Source organism: Lissotriton vulgaris, chromosome 9 (genome assembly GCF_964263255.1).
Source record: "Lissotriton vulgaris chromosome 9, aLisVul1.2, whole genome shotgun sequence".
Lineage (NCBI taxonomy): Eukaryota > Metazoa > Chordata > Amphibia > Caudata > Salamandridae > Lissotriton > Lissotriton vulgaris.
Window position 1 is genome coordinate 637,285,502 of NC_141697.1, and position 17,771 is coordinate 637,303,272.

Consider the following 17,771-nt stretch of genomic DNA (forward strand, 5'->3'; position numbering starts at 1 on the left):
GAGGTCGGGGCGCGTGAGTACGGGTTAGCAGAGCATGCTATATTTATGCTTAGGGACCAGCATGGGCTCGTCAAGCCCTCGTCGCCATTGTCGGGCCCTCAAGATGTGGGGCGCAGCGCGGGTAATGCTGCGCGCAATAAAGGGACCCGGGACACTGTTCTATCATTCCGCGTGGTCCGGACTAACCCCGAGACCACGCCCCATTTATTTTATACTAAACGCGGAGTGACGTATCACGCCCACGCTAGCGCACAGCTACGTGCGCAACAACTAGACTGGGATCCCGCAGTCATACAACATTACAAGGACGAGTACCAATGGCTCCAAAAGTCGCTGTGAATTCCAAGGCGATAGCGGCAGCAGAACGAAGGGCTTGTGCAGAGAGCACAGTGGAGTCAGCGGCGCGAGAGGGCTCTCCCAGCCACCCGCAGCAGGTCCCCTCCCCAGATCCACCGGTGATCAGGAAAGGAAGGGGTGGGACAAGCAGCAAAAGTCGCCCGGCAGGTCCGTCAGTTCCGTCAGTAGCGGAGCTGCTTCTACGGACGAAGGAAACGCGACCAGGAATAGAGGCGGCAGCACCGGTGTCAATTACCGATACCAGCAACAATGCAGCAGGAATTAAAAAGATTCGGTTTTGCCGCCATGATACAGAGGTGAGCCTAGTGGGGCTTCAGGATGGCTCACATGCTGGCATAGAATCTGGTAACCCAAAAGGTGCTATTACTAAAACGCAGTTAGAGGGAGATATGACTGAGTGTCCCCTACGTGGGGTCGAGGAACTTGGTGAGGATTCAGGTGCTTCAACTGAGCAGATAAATTCCGTGGAAGTAGTGGGGACGCCCCTACCAGAGTTGCCACCCAGTCTGGAAGTGTCTGGAAGTAGTAAAAGTGATGCCCTAAGTACATCTCAGGGGGGCAGTAGTTTAGAATCTGATTCTGAGGATAGTGATGGTAATCTCCCCTCGACTACTAAAAGGGTGAAGAAAACGGCCGGACAGAGTAGTATTCGGAATAAGGAAAGCAAAGATCTGAGATGGGATTACTCATTGGCTTACCACTTTCTGGGTTGCCCCTGGGTAAATCTCCAGTGGTGATATCAGAGGGAGGTCCTACTACATTGGATACAATACACCAAGCCATACTTGGCCATAGAGAAGAGACATGCCAAGACAGTAGGAAAACTCAGGCGGGGATGAGGAAGATGCGGGGGGTTATTAGGAAACTGTCCAAAGTCTGTGCTAATATTGGAGATAGAGTGACAAATCTCGAAGAGAGAATCGTGACGACAGAACTGGATGCAACAAACGCCGTAGCCCTGGCAGAATCACAAGGGTCGCAAATAAAGGACATTCAATGGAAACTTGAAGATTCAGGAGGGGGTGGAGGGATCCAAAACCAGGTCGTATGTAATCGAACTCTTCAAGGAAGCTTTTCCGGAACAGACTGGCTGGAACTGGGCAACAGAGATACAGAGGGCCCACCGTACTCCATTTATATTACGAGCACCTGCAAAAGAAGGCGACAGACCACGAGCTATATTAGTCTTTTTTGGGAATTTCATTTTACGCCAAACAATTTCTGAAAACGCAAAGACGGACTCTAAAAGAACCAGTAGAGGGGTATCATTTTTTGTACGGCCCGATTTCTGCCACTCTACTGTGGAAAGGCGGTGAAAATTGAGGCAGCTTATTAAGCCCTTTCAAGAAAGAGATGCTCAAGCGTGGTAGACAGTCAAAATATCGAGTTGGAAATATCGACCTACCATAATATCGAGTCTGAAATATCGAAGGAGCATAATATCGAAGGCAAGAATATCGTAGGACAGAATATCGACCCAAGGTAAGTAATATCGATATACTTAATATCGATGTAAGTAATATCGAAGTTAGTAATATCGATAGCATATATATCGATGTTAATAATTTCGATGACACTAATATCGATTTTTGTATTATTTTATAGTTTTTTATTATGTATGTGTTATATGTTTAATTTAAGTATTTAAAATAATTACTATTATATGTGTATACATTTTCTATAATAATATATAAATTTATAAGGAAATTTGATGTTTTAGTACCGGAGCGGGTTGTGGGTTTTTTTTATTTTTTTTTATTTTATTTTATTAGGAAAAAGCACCTCGCAAAGTACAAATAATCGCTCGCCTACAACCCATCTCGGGCCGGCAATAGGACTTCGTGCAACAACAATGACATGTACCATGATACATTAACAGTCCAATATACGCGCTCGCCGGAGGTCAGGTGAGGGAAACCCTCCTCTGTAGGCTTGTACCATCTGCTAAGTAGTGTGCATTTTGACTAAATGAACAAAGCAGTAAAATTTTAGTTTTTTCTCCCAACCAGTCCCTAACCCCGTGAACACCCCCCTCCCCGTAACTGGTCCCTCATTTGTGCTCCCCAAGTAAATCCTCAGGCGTCGCTATCACCTGTTGCATCTAGTGCGGCCTACCACTCTCCCTCAATCCATAATGCTTCCCCCCCTTCTTACACCTCTAGGAATGGGGTATCTCCTACCGCCTATAGAGCGCTAGTTGTGCGGGGGAACACCCCGGGCAGGTGAATCAGGTGGCTCTTGCATGACACTCCCTTGTTCCTCCCCTTCTCCCTCCTCCGTGACATCCCCGTCCGGCTTGGAGGACAAGTAGGTCTGGTATAGCCCCCAAAAGTTCTTGGGGCGACTTCTGGGCGGAAGGAGCTCGCTGTATGTTTCCGCCTGCGTGTTACAGTACATCATATCGCTAGCCCACCGCTTGAGTGTAGGTACTGGCCCTCTCATCCAGCATAATGCAACGACCCGCTTCGCAAGGAGCATTCCCATGCCCACCAGTTTCCTAACCGAGACGGGGATCGATTTCGAGTAACCCATTAGAGCAAGGGCTGGGTCCATTGCCAGGTCCACCTCCACTATAGTGCTCATTTCAGCGAATACACCTGTCCAATACCTCTGGACCCCCGGGCAGTACCAGGCTAAGTGCAAGAAGTCAGCAACCTGAGCCCGGCACCTCTCGCAGTGTGGGGAGTCGCGGAGACCGTACCTGTGGAGGCGTTCCGGTGTATGGTATACCCTTTGCAAAAACTTAAAGTGGACCAAACGGTGCCTCCCGTTCAGGGAAATGCGCCTAGTGGCCGTACAGCAGTATGCCCACATGTCGTCATCGATGTGGGTGTCCAGGTCAGTCTGCCAGGCTAATCGCGCCCTCGTGTAGAGCAGGGCCGTGTGCTCGTGTCCTATCCCGTACAGCCTAGTGATCAGCTTCTTCGGTGATTCGCTGTCTATGACATACACCAGCTCCGGGACTGCGGGGGGTTCCTCCATGTCCGGGCCTAGTAGTTCCAAGAGGGCGCTACGGACTCGATGGTACTGAAAGCGTTGAAGCAACGTGGAGCTTTCCCTCCGATGCGAAATCTGTGCCCACGTCTTCGCCTTGCCATTCACAAATAGGTCCCCCAAAGTGTGTGCACCTAGTTCGTGGAGGGCCTTATGGACACCCGGTTCCGCCAAGGTCGGCAGCCAGAGCGCCCATTGTATAGGCATGTTGGGAGCGTACATCAGTTCCTTGTTTTGCCTCCGCAGAATGGAATGCCATGCGTGGTTGGTGGACAACAAGGAGTCCAGAACGCCAACTCTGCGGTCTTTGGGGCCGCAAATGGTAGCAGGAAGTGGGGTGGGGTCTGCGAACAGCCGTTCCAGGATCACGTGGGGAATGTCTCGGTTGCCATGAATCCAAGTGTGGAGGTGGGAGGCCTGCGCGACCCTGTAGTAGCGCTCCAGATCTGGGGCCGCTAATCCCCCCTGCTCATACGGTAATTGCAACACCTTCCATTGCACCCTAGGTTGTTTCCCGGCCCACGCCAATCTCACCAGGAGTTTGTTTAGAGTTGCAAAGAAGGCTTTCGAGAGGACAATTGGGAGGTTATTGAATAGGAATAGAAACCTCGGGAGAATGACCATTTTCATTAAGGCAACCCGTCCCATCAGTGACAACGGGAGCTTAATCCAGAGCTCAACGTCATCGACGAGTTTGCTGTAGGCAACCCCGTAGTTCTCCCTCAGCATGACGTCCGGGTCCGTGTGAAGCATAATGCCCAGATACCTTATCGGCTCAGTGGACCATTGTAGCGGGAAGTCCATCTCGAAGGGGACAGTAATTGGGGTCAGTGGGAAGGCGACTGACTTCGCCCAGTTAACCTGCAGTCCGGATAGCGCGCCAAACCTCACAACCTCCCTCAGTAGCGATGCAATATTATTGGCTGGGTCCCTGACATAAAGCAGGGTGTCGTCCGCGTAAGTGGAAATACCTATCTTGTAGGTGGGATAATTGATAGCTTCATACGAGTGGTATTCCCGAATCGCACACGCCAGAGGCTCCGCCACTAGGGCGTAGAGTAGCGGAGAAAGGGGGCACCCCTGTCTCGTGCCTCTGCTGATGGAGATCGGCTCCGAGACTGCATCCCCCAGCCTGACTCTGGCTGTGGGCTGGTGATGAAGGGCGCCCAGCAGTTGGAGGAAGAGCTCACCCAGCCCCAGCTTCTGCAGTACCCTGCGCATGAAGGGCCACTCCACAGAGTCAAAGGCCTTCTCCATGTCTAGAAAGACCGCGATGGCTTTGGTATCATGCCTGGTGTGCTGAATGGCTCCCATGACCGTGCGGATATTGTAAGTGAGGTTCCTAGCCGGGATGAACCCAGCCTGCTCCGGGGCCACCAACTCGTGCGCCACCAGGGCCAACCTGGTCACCAGCACTTTTGCGTAGAGTTTAGCGTCCACATTGAGGAGGGACAATGGGCGGTACGAGCCTGGCAGGTCGCTGGGCTTGCCAGGCTTAAGTATAGTGACAATGAGCGCCTCCCGCATAGAGAGTGGCATCGCGCCGTTTTCGCAAATTTCGTCAAAGAGGGTGGAGAGGTGGGGGAGCAACTTATCTTTATACGCCTTGTAAAAGGCCACCGTCAGACCATCTATCCCGGGGGCACTGTCCGCTCTCATGGTGGCCAACGCGTCAGATATCTCCTCGCAGTGGATAGGGGCCATCAGGAATTCCCTCTGCCAATTCTCCAGGAATGGCATCTTGATGTAGCTAAGGTAATTGTCAATTTGATCCTCCACCCCCGAAATTTTAGTGGTGTATAGCTCCTCATAGAAACTCCTGAATTCCGCCAGAATGTGTGCCTCCTCCGTAAGTATCTCCCCTCCAGTGGTGCGCATTTCCGCGATTGTCTGCTTGCGCCTAGTGCCTTTCATAATCCTGGCAAGCAGTGCACCCGGGCGGTCACCCTCCCCATACGCGCGCGCCGTCGCGTACTTTCCTAAATGTCGTACCTCCCTGTCCGCTTCCTCATGGAACTCTTTCAAAAGTTCTTACAGGGTGTCATCCCCAGGAAGACTCGGGTCAAGGAGCTGACGGCGTTCATGGTCTGCTATCTGCCCCTCCAAGAATTTCAACCTGTTTCTAATTGCCTTGAGAACCCCGGAGTGCTTCGCCATGACCACCCCCCGTACATACACCTTGAATGTCTCCCAGATCGTCCCGAAGCTGTCCACTGATCCCAGATTAGTGGTAAAGAAGTTGTCTATGTCCTCTCCCAGGTCAGCCCTGAAGGCCTCGTCCAGCAACGAGTAAGGTGGGAAACGCCACGTGAACGGCGGGATTCTCTGCTGGGGAGTGTGCAACTCTAACAGCACCGGGGAGTGGTCCGACAGGGTGCGGGGAAGCACATTGCAGCTCCTGACCATGGGAAACAGGGAGTGTGATGCCAGCCAGTAGTCAACTCTGGTATGTATGTTGTGGTACGCTGAGTAGTGCGTGTACCCCCCCTTGGCGCTATGTCTTTCTCTCCATACATCTACCAGACCCAGCCTCAACATTTCTGCCTGCATGCGCTGCGCCGCCGCTGCAGGGCACCTGGCGGGGCCCGTAGACCTATCTAGGTCAGGGCTGAAGGTGAAATTGAAGTCCCCACCCCAGACCATATTCCCAGCGGGCCATTCAGTACAATGTTCCGCAACCGTTGCATAAAAGTCGGGGGAGTCATAGTTCGGGCCATAGACATTCATGACCAGTAGGTTGTGTCCCTTGCCTGTGCACTTGCTCAATACAAACCTCTCCTCCGTGTCCGCCTTCACCAAGGCGAGGGATAGCTTAGATTTCGGGTTAACCCAGGTAAGGACCCCTCTGGCGTGTGTGGTGAAGCCTGCATAAGTAGAGTGTCCCTGGAGCCCTCTGTGATTTAGCATCCTGCTGGTGTTGGGCAGATGTGTTTCCTGCAGCAGTGCCAAGTCTATGTGGTGTCTCTGTAAGTAGTGCATCACCTTGCGGAGTTTCCGGTAATCATTTAATCCCCTCACATTCCAGGTGATAGCCCGGAGGGACTCCGAATCTCGTAGTGAGTCTGTCTGTGTCGTGTCAGCCATTAACAATAAAAGAGGACATCAAATGTAGCGTAGTGACTAGGGCCGCCCCCCTCCAGTAGCGGCAGCCGCCCACCCACCCCGCAGCACATAACATTTTAGAGCACATGTCGGACCTTTCCCCAAACCTCCCAAACATCCCCAAATTCAGAACCCCTATTGCCCCCCTCCGCCCACAGTCAACCAACCCCAACCTGGTGTGACCGAGATCCCTACATACACCCCCCCCACCCGTCTTCAAACTTCCCCAAGCAGTCTCAAGAAGAGCCGCAAGCACTATAAGCGCCAGGGCAGAGGTAGCGCACTCGATGTCCAAATCGACCTCAGACCGGTCGTTCCTTCTGCGCAATATCAATAGGCCGCCCCCACGCCAGCGCCTCCAAATGCAAGTGCGGCTGTAAAAAATGAGAGCAGAATAGTACCCGCCTCAACGGGCGTCCCCCCCCCCTCCCCAGCTCGCACCGACCCTCCCATGTGGCAGGGCCCCAGTAACTCCACCCCGGGTCAGTCTAACAATGTCATGGCAATCGCCGCCCTCCACCATAACCCGTGCTGCTTGTGCAGATCTCACCCGCAGCATCACGTCCAGAAGTCCGTTCACAGCAGTGATGCGCCCCGAGCGGGCTCCCCCCGGTCCAACCGACCAGGATTATCGCAGGGGCTAGAGTAGCCGAGCCTCCAGAGGAAACCACCGCTCCCCCTCTCCTCGCTAGTCCTGCTCCTCCAGGTCGCCATTGCCAGCACGCTCCTCCGCAGTCGCAGTCCGGTCTTCTCGATGCTCCTTGAGCCATTGCTTCAGGGATTTCTGCAGCTCCTTGGGGTCAGTGAAAAAATGCGAGTGGCCCTGCCTGTTGATGCGCAGCCGCGCCGGGTACAACATGGCATAGTCCAAGCCCAGGTCTCTGAGTTGCTGCTTGTAGGGGACGAATCGCCGTCTCTCCTTTTGTACCTTGGAGGTGAAGTCAGGATATAACGAAATGTTCATCCCCTCGTACTGCAAATCTCCCTTCTCTCTAGCAGCACGGAGGGCAGCATCCCTGTCCCTGTAGTTGAGGAGTTTTGCAATTATCGGCCTGGGGTTTGCACCCGGTGGAGGCCTTGGTCCCAGGGTGCGGTGAGCACGTTCCACTATAAACATGGGGGAGAAGGTATCGTCCCCCAACAAAGTTTTAAGTAGTTTCTCAACAAATAGTTCCATTTTCCCCGTTTGGGTCGACTCCGCCACACCCGTGACGCGGATGTTGGATCGCCTGGAGCGGGCCTCTAAGTCTTCGGATTTTTCCTGTATCACCTGGAGCAGCCTTCCAAACTGCTTGCGGTCAGCGTCCCAAGTTGTTTGCGCCTCCTCCGCCTCCGTTAGCCTGCGCTCCGCCATGTCCAGCCTCTCGGCATGCTTATCCACCCTCTCCGTCATTCGATCCATCCGATATGCTAGGGCGTCAATCTTGGTGCCAATGGCCGCCATGCCCTCCTGTAGGCCCTTTTCCATCGTGTTGAGCATACCTTTAATCTCTGCGCATAGTGCGGAGCTCGGGTCTGCAGTTGCTCCCGGGGACTGGTCCGCCGGGGGGTCCGGCACCTTCTGCCTCCTCTGGTCAAACGATAGTTTAGTTTGGGTCCTGTCGCCCTTGCCCATCACTGCAGCTGGTAGGGAGGCCAGTGTCCTCAGGCCTTATAGTGCCGACGGTCCCCCAAGGGGACGGTCCAGGTTCCTGTCGTGTGCAGGCCTGCCTGCCCAGCACTGCCACTGGCCGAGGCAGGCGCTCGTCGCCTTCACACCCCCACAGGATACTTCGGTGCCAGGACACCCCCAGCCAAATTAAGGGTGCAAGGCTCGTGTAGGGGGTACACTTCCACGGATCCGCCCGCCGTCCCTCAGGGCTCCCTCCAAGCGGTCAGGCTGCCAGTCAGGCCTCTCCGGCAAGAGGTAATGGCGCCCGCGACTATGCAGGGTTCCACCGGCGCCACGTGTGCCCTTCCGGCGGGTCCGCCCTGCCGCCGGTGCTCGCTCAGGTCCCCCAAGTCCTTCAGGGTGTGCAATCGCTGTAGCGGGAGACCGCCGTGTGGTCCTGGGGCGCCGAAGGGGTCACGGCTACCGCCGGCCTCAGTGCACTCTCCGTAGCGGGACGTCTTCACCCAGGGGCCGCACGTCGGGTGACGCAGCCCGGCCCCGCGTCTCAGGACAGCGCGGGGATCCCGGCCTGGTCCGCAGCTCTCCGGTCAGTGGCGATTCCGGGGGAACCCACAGACGCAACTCTCCCAAAGCCGCGTCGGAGGTTCGCGGGGGGGTAGGGGAGGCAGCCCCCGCCGAGATACCACAAGTATCGCCGCTCTGTGAGGATAATTAGCGAATATTCAGCGGCGCTAGCGCGGAGCTCCGCACTTAAGCGTCCACCATGAACGCCGGCTAGCTCCGCCCCCCGGAGCGGGTTGTGGGTTTATAGGGGAATAGGGTGGGAAGTAATTTAATTATTGTAAGTTGATTAATAATTAGTAGGATTAATTAATTAATTATAATTATTTGCTAATTAATATTGATTAATTGGGAAATAATTAATTGATTAATTGATATATATTTTCTGTAGCGGGATGTGGGTTTATAGGGGAATAGGGTGGGGAGTAATTTAATATTAATTAATTAATTAATTAATATATGTTTTTAAATATTTATAACTAATTAATTGGCAAATAATTAATATTAATTAGTTAATTAATTATTATAATTTTGAACATATTTTAAATTAGTAATTAATTGGTAATTAAATCATATTAATTAGTTAATTACATTAATTAGAGTAATTTATTTATATATATAATTTTTAGTTACTGTTAATTAATTATTTGGGGAAAAATGATATTAATTATTAAATTATATTAATTACAGATTATGTGCTAATATATTTACTTTATTGTTATTGTTAATTAATTAATAATTGCTAATTAAATAATATTATTTAACTTTGGGTTAAGGAGTATTTTTAGGGTTCAGGGTCATTTTTGGGTTTTTGGGTAAAAGGGTATTTTTAGTGTACAGGGTCAGTTTTCAGTTTTTGGGTAAAGGGGTATTTTTAGGGTTCAGGGTCAGTTTTCAGTTCATGGGTAAAGGGGTATTTTTAGAGTTCAGGGTCAGTTTTTAGTTCTTGGGTAAAGGGGTATTTTTAGGGTTCAGGGTCAGTTTTCAGTTCTTGGGTAAAGGGGTATTTTTAGGGTTCAGGGTCAGTTTTCAGTTCTTGGGTAAAGGGGTATTTTTAGGGTTAAGGGTCAGTTTTCAGTTCATGGGTAAAGGGGTATTTTTAGAGTTCAGGGTCAGTTTTTAGTTCTTGGGTAAAGGGGTATTTTTAGGGTTCAGGGTCAGTTTTCAGTTCTTGGGTAAAGGGGTATTTTTAGGGTTCAGGATCAGTTTTCAGTTTTTGGGTAAAGGGGTATTTTTAGGGTTCAGGGTCAGTTTTCAGTGGTTGGGTAAAGGGGTATTTTTAGGGTTCAGGGTCAGTTTTCAGTTTTTGGGTAAAGGGGTATTTTTAGTGTTCAGGGTCAGTTTTCAGTTTGTGGGTAAAGGGGTGTTTTTTGGGTTCAGGGTCAGTTTTCTCGACTGTTGCACTTTCTGGAGTGGGAATAGTAATTTTATCCCTACGCTATCAAATGCTTTCCCTACTGTTCCACTCTCTGCAGTAGGAATAGTAATTTTTACCCTTACGCTATCCAACGTTTTATATAATTAATTGTTAAAATATCGCATGTTTATTTTATTTTTTATATTACTTACATTTTATTTATGTTATTGTTTTATGTTTGTAAATGTATTAGTAAATTAGAATATATTTCATTAATTTATAAATTAGTAAATTAATTATTAATACTTATTGTTCAGTACATATATATTATATCTTTACTGTATATATTTAATTAATGTATTATTAATATATATGTATTATTTATTAATTTTAAACATTATTAGATACTTTTAAATATGTATATTTTATTTATTAGTGTTATATACTTACTTTTACATTTATATATATAAAAAAAAACGATATTTTTAACATCGATTTTTTTTACATCGATATTATTTTTTCGATATTTTTGTACTTACCATGTTGTAGATAGGATGTCGATATTTTTGCCCTCGATATTGTTGACTCGATATTCTTGTAGGTCGATATTTCTGAGGTCGAAATTCTGTCAGTGATCCGCTCAAGCGTATCTTATCAACCCTGCTCAGCTTACGATTATCAATCATGGGAAAATGCTTTACTTTTCATCAGAGATAAAAGCAAAAGAGTATTTGGACTCTCTTGACAAATGAAGGTGGAAGGGCTAATGAAAATGTTGAAAATTGTGGTTCTGGTGGTAGCTGGGTGAGGGGGTTTAGGGGGTTAGAGGGAGAGGGGGGGTGGCGGTATAGTATAGTTTATTTGGCTGTTAGGATTGTCACTATCTGGAGTTGTTAGAGACGTTGTATATGGTGTATTTGGTTTGAAAAAGATGACCAGCCCCTAGCACCGCGCACATCACATGCACAGACTAAGGTCTGAGCGCCTCAGTGGGGTTTGTGGAGGGTGGAGGGTTTGTCTGGGAGCAGGGGGGGTGCTTGTCACCTAGAAGGGGGGAAAAGAAAAGGGGAAAAAATGAAATTATCTGGTACTATACTATGTGCATATGGTTTCAACGAGTTTTTGAGGTATCTGAACTGGCGGAAATTGAGGAGAGGGGATTTAGTACAAAGAAAGAATGGGGAAACTTAAGGTTTGCTCTATGAAAATTGTGGGTCTGAATGACTGGTATAAAAGACAGAGGATGGGTTATATTATTAGATCAAACCAAATTGACATTCTCTGTCTGCAAGAGACCCATCTACCCTGGGCGAAAAAACATTTGCTTAACATTAAAGGATACGATATTCTGGCTTGCTCCACGCAGACATGTAATATCAGATGAGTGGCTATATTGGCTAAGTCTAGTTTAGGGGAGGCAGACGTAATTTGGCAGATGCACATGGTCGTCGGGTACTTTTTGAATTGGAGTTGGGTTTTACACTCTGCACTATATATGGCTCCAACCAGGATGAGCCTGAAGTTTTTGATAATTTGGAAATAGAACTTGTGAATTGACGAAGCCCTCTCGTGGTCTGCTGGGATTTTAATATTGCGGCAGATCTTACAGATGCTGGCATGTATACCCCTTATATGGGCCGCAAACCGAGGGTTTTTCAAGCCTTGAGCTCGTTAGTTAAAACCCATGGCTTGCTGGATGTCTTGTGGGGAAAAGGAGGTCAATAATTTGGGGTTCACGTACTTCTCATGCCCATTTAAGAAATACTCCAAATTGGACTATTATATCAGCTATGGAGGCAAGTAGAGTAGGAATTAAAAAGTTACCAAAAGTCATCTCCGATCACATTCCATTACTTTTACAGTGTGAGATTGATACTATGAATAAGCCCCCCCTAAGGTGGACTTTTGAGAGGAGACTGTTAGCAGATAATACATTTAGGGAATACCTAAAGGTTTGGTCTCAGAATTTTTTTGATATTAATCGCTACAGTGCTTCCCGAAACGTGGTATGGGACTCATTCAAAGAAGCTTTGAGAGGGGAGACAATCAGCTATTCCACCAAGCTGAGGAAGGAAGTTAGGGCTCAGAATGATAACCTTATGACTCAATTGGCAGAGTCTGAGGAACAGCATGAGAAGGATATAGTCGGGGGCATGAGGCCACGGGAAGCCAGCAGAAGATCCATGTTATTAAATCTGAATGTAATAAACAGGTAGCCCAAAGAGCAGCTGATGAATGTCAAACGCACAGGGGCTTGATGTATGAGACTGGGGAGCAGGCAGGGAAACTTTTGGTTCTAAGGACTAGGCAGGAGCGTAGCAGGAATGGTATAAAAAGTATTTGTGAGGGCGATTAGGAGTATTCAGATGAGATTCGTAAGGTTTTTAAGAACTTCTATCAAACTCTTTATAAAGAGGAGCCCAGAGTGGATTTTTCAAGCTTAACGTTTGATGATTTAGGTCCAAAACTGACAGATCAGGATAAACTGGCACTAGACAAAGATATTTCATTGGAGGAAGTAGTTGAAGCACTGCGGGGTCCAGCAGCAGGGAAGGCTTTGGGACCAGATGGTATTCCACTGGAACTATACAGGTGCCTACAGGATGTTCTAGCTCCTATGCTGCTGGATCTATTTAACGTCATAATGTGTATTAGGGGTATTCCTGACTCTTGGAAAGAGACCAACATAGTTGTCTTCCATAAAAAAGGTAAACCCAGGGAGGACCCCAGTGCTTATCGCCCAATATCCCTCATAAATACTGATACTAAGATCTATGCCAAGCTCTTGGCTAAAAGGCTAGGGGGGTCATTGCTAGTCTGGTCTCTCTGTGGCAGCATGGGTTTATCCCAGGTCGAGGAACAACGGATCATGTCAGGAGGGTAATTACGCTTTTTGATGTGCATGCTGCTGCGGGGGTGGATGGCAATGATCCTTCTGGATGCTGAAAAGGCCTTTGATCGCGTAACATGGAAATATTTATGGGGGATATTGGAACACAGGGGCTTCGGTCCTAAGATAAGGAACACTGTCAAGGCTATGTATGCTGATCCCAGGGCCAGGATTCAGTTGATGGGAGGCAGCTCAGAAGAAATTGTAATTTCTCGGGGAACACGTCAGGGCTGCCCCTGTGCTCCGATTCTTTTTGCCCTCTTTATTGATCCGCTGATACGTAGGATACTAACCTGTGAGGCTATCAAGCCAGTAGTGTGCAAAGGGTTTGAGACCAAATTATTGGCTTATGCCGATGATCTGGCTATAACCACTACAGATCTAGCTGCGGCTATAATGGCTCTTATGGGGATAGCTGTGGAATTTGGCAACTGTTCAGGTTATCTCCTAAACGAAAGTAAAACTCAAGTAGTTTGTACCAATAGTTTGGTAAGGCAGGATGGGAGATATATCGATTCCGCAATCTATTTAGGGGTTAGGATAAGTCCTGTAATGAATAGAATCATTGAAGAGAACTTTGCCTCGTTGGCTGCGTCTATTGCTCAAGAGTAAAAAAGAATAGATACCATCCATCTATCTATTAAAGGTCGAGCCAATGTTTTTAAGATGCCTATGCTCCCGAAAATTCTATGGGCTAGATGTAGGTAATTTAAATTTACAGATTCGAAAATACCAACTTTTACCGATTCAGTATTTTCAAATCGGTAATGCTATGTGTGTAATCATTCGGTAATAAATAATTTACCGAATCGGTAATTACCGATTTGGTATTTGCCATTCATTCCTATGGGCCTGGAGGCCCATAGGAATAAATGTCAATTACCGAATCGGTAAATACCGATTTGGTAAAATTGAGAAAAAGTCAAGGGTGGCAGGGTTTCACTTTGAAACCCTGTTGCACCCCTAATTAGTACTTGTGTGGTAAATAACGAATATTTTATGCCCAGAAGCACTGTTTGAAGTGCTTCCTACATTTCATTTACCGATTCGGTAAATACCGAATTGGTAAATGATGATTCGGTAAATACCGAGTTGTTGTTTACCGAATTGGTAAATATGTCCCCTACTTAGGAAAAGTCTATTACCGGTCGGTAACGGTCGATTTTGACCGTTACCGACCGGTAATAAGCCACCTACATCTGGCCCTATATCTTTTCCGCTCAATTACTCTTGTGGTAGGTGACGACTATATAAGATCCTTAGAGTCAGAATTCATGAACTTTATGTGGCAGTATGGTAAAGTTAGAAGATCTATGAAGTTTCTATGTCTATCACAAGAAAGGGGAGAGTTAGCAAACCCCAATATCAGATTTTATCACTGGGCTTGTTTATTGAGTCAGATGGCGATACTATTTGACCCTGCGGTTAATCCAGGTGATTCTCCCTTTGGCAGTGGTAATCCCCCATCCATTTTTGAATTGTTCCTAGGTAGAGAAGCTTATGGCCTTCTGCTTTGCAGAACAAAGAGACACTATTATAGGAAAACTCTTTACAAGGTAGCAGATGGAATTTGGAGAGTCTGGAATAGTGTTCAGTAAATATTGGCAATTCCGAAAATTAATTACTATAAACCCCTTTGGAATTCAAGTATCTTCCCGCAATTTAGTATTGACAGTATGGGAATTATATGGGAACAACGAGGAGTCAGAAGAGTAGGGGATATTTTCTCAGACACAAATAACATGATGAGTTTTGATGATATCCAATGCAAATTCGAAGTCCCTTCAAATCATGGCTTCAAATAATTTCAAATCCATCTAACACTTATGGGTATCAGACCCCGTATTCACTCAGGGGGTGGATTAAATATGATTAATTATTTACTAAGAGGTGGAACTAGGATCAAAATGTTCTATAGATCATTAATCGTTTTGTTACAAGATGATATGGATAAATGCGAGACCTCGTGGATGAGGAAATTAGGGGATCCTGATGTTGATTTAGAAAAGGTATTACAACTAGAGGGCATATTGTTTCGCTCCACGAATCTAAGAGCACAGCATTTTAAAACTTTCTTTAACCTGTATTTTACACCTGCCAAGTTGTGTCAGTGAGGAAAAAGGGAGGATGACAAATGCCAAAGGTGTTAGGAAGGGCCGGCTGACTTGGTACATATGTTCCTTGATTGTGAAAATCTGAAGGGAATATGTGCAGAGATTGAGAAATTCTGGGAGGGGCTGCTAGGTATTAAGATCAACCTATACCCTACCCTTATGATAACTGGCTTTGATAGTAACCTGGCCCTTGACTGTGAGAAGGAGGCCTTTGTGTTTATATGTGTGGCAGTGCTACGTATTCTGTTGGCTGCAGGATGGAAAGATAGTCTAGCGCCCACTTTCCAGATGTGGTTAACCAGGCTTATGGGAATTCATAATATAGAGGCCTCTCTGTATAGTCGGAGAGGCCGGAGGATGAGGGAGTTGGGTTCACGTATTTGGGCCCCCCTCAAGGCCTGGAGGGAGTCCTGCTTTTAGCTACCCTATTGTATAGATATGATCATTTTCCCCTGCTTTTCCTATTTTTTAATTATTAACTTAATATATTAACCAGTTAATTATGTATCCCTATAGTGATTGTATTGATGATTATGTATTGAGTATATGAAGTTGTACTGTATTGCTTGCACAATGTATTGCACCAGGTTTCAATAAAATAAAATAAAAAAGAAAACAGGCTCCCTCCCCTTCTTATAAATAGGCACAATGATTTCTCTGTGCTGGCGGGGTGTCCCCCCCTTCAGAATGCCATTGATAAGAGCACTCAGATACAGAATCCATATCTCAGGGTGAGGCAAGTAGAAGTCTCCCAAAATACCTCCAGGACCTGGGACCTTCTCCCTTTTTAATAAATGCTGTCACCCCAAGAAATATGTATTCTTTTAACATTGTTCTGGTCTTTTGCCAAATCTGGTCTACACCGCTTCTTTCGCAGTATTCAATACAAATTTTTGACCATATCTTATAAAGCTTGGAAAATGGACGACCCATACATCGGTTTGACCTCCTGAATCCAGTAATTTCCTGAAGCTATGAGGTATCACAACTCCTTAGTATTCCTCTTGTGTTGGGCCTCAGTAATTTTTTCCCAATGCTCTATCTCCCACCCCCTTTTCACCTTTGTGAGTTTACCTTTATAGGGTTTCCTGGCAATCTACAAGCCCTTACCCTCACCCAGTTTTGCTGTTTCTACGATTGCCATTTTGGCCTTTCTGCATTCACTTGTTAACCATCCAGAGGGGTTTGAGATGGAATTGCCCCTCCACTCTTATTTTTCTTTCACAGTTTTATGTGCCCCAAAAGGGTCGAGTGTAGATCTACAGAATTAATAACACTTGATTCTAACATCTCAAAATAGGGCCAACTTATCTACATAGAGGTTGTAGATACCTGACTGCACTTTGTCATCATCTGCTATTAAAGCCCATTTCACATTCCTTCTATTCTTACATGTATTAATTTGACTTATGGCAGAAGTAGTTCCCAATGAGGATAGATTTGCAAGGATCTAGCACAGAAGTAGGCCCCTAATGCTTCATGGTCACTGTCATTTCTTGCTGTCATCCTCATATCAATTAGGTAAAGCCAGAGGGGACTGTCTAACAACATATAATCAATATTACTTTTGTGCAGCCCCCGCTTGAAGGTTGGGCGAGCAGGACAGTCAGACTTGGAACAACCATTAACAGTATTCAGGACAGATGAAGCTATCAAATGGAAAATTTGCTCAACAATCCTAGGATGACTTACTTTATGATTTAAATTGTCAACTAAAGCTATCCTTGGCCCATAGCATTGTTCCGTCAGATGAGGTGGAATTAGACCCTTTGGCAGTTTTGTATTAAAATCACCTGCTATAAGTTTAAAATAAGTGTGATCTAGGGATTCAACTATGAGAGATATTGTTTAAGAGCACTTCCAGGCAGAAATAGCAAACAATAACACTCCCTTGCAGAAATAAACAATCCAACAATGTATGCATCTTCTTGCTGGTTTATTCCCAGGATTTGCAGTGATGTATCAGTATATACAACGAACAGCTCGTAAATTTCCAATTTCCAGTGATTAGTCATACAATGTGCAGACGACACGTGTTGCTTCTGATGCAGACTTTTTCAAGGTTTATGTATCTCAGCTAGTGGTACCTATGGACATTATGCATGTTGGCTAATGTCCTTTGGGCCTTGTTTATTACATAAACAAATAAGTAAAAAAACATTTGGGTCATTGGAGATCTACATTACACTGGATAGTCCCTTTGGGCCTTGTTTATTTTAAATAAATTATTTAGATAAATAAATAGGTAAAAATATCCATAGCCATTGGTTTACTTGAGATATTGGGCACTACAGAGTCCCAAATCTGTCACATTATTTGTGAAATATACCCAATGGTATATCAAATGTCCAATATTACAATCAAAATATTCCTCTCTAGTGTATCAAATCCACTTCATTATTATAGGATCATCTTTGTCCTCAAACTGAATACCAAGCAAGCCATGAGTGAAAAACCTGGTTCTTACCTTGGTGACCTGTTGAAAGAGAAAAGGTCTTAAATTCACCCGCGCCTGCATCTCCCTCAGTGCAGCCTGGTATTCTGCTGCCCGCTCCTGATTCTGTTGCCTGGGAGGAAATAAAAGATGTGACTAGTACTTTGTGCTCCCCCGGCGACCCCTTGCCACGAGTCCTACTTAATTGCTGGGTGAACAGATAGGCCCACAGGTGACTAGAGCCTGAATACAATGCATAGGTATCCCTGCATGCACTTATTGGTACTCCTGGAATGCAGGAATGCTTAGTTATTACTACATAGCCCATACCAAATAGAGAACAACATGTG

At 46.5% G+C, this 17,771-nt stretch overlaps 1 protein-coding gene across 1 annotated transcript in view; it reads right to left on the minus strand.

Moving 5' to 3' along the window:
* Positions 1–7,141: 7,141 nt before the first annotated feature.
* Positions 7,142–17,771, minus strand: part of TSGA10IP (testis specific 10 interacting protein) — a 69,138-nt gene continuing 58,508 nt past the window's right edge. The window contains exons 6-7 of the mRNA XM_086939490.1: positions 17,455–17,554; positions 7,142–7,246 (exon numbers count right to left, since the gene is read on the minus strand). Of these exons, the coding sequence (XP_086795616.1) occupies positions 7,142–7,246; positions 17,455–17,554 (205 nt within the window). The remainder of the gene's footprint in view (positions 7,247–17,454; positions 17,555–17,771) is intronic.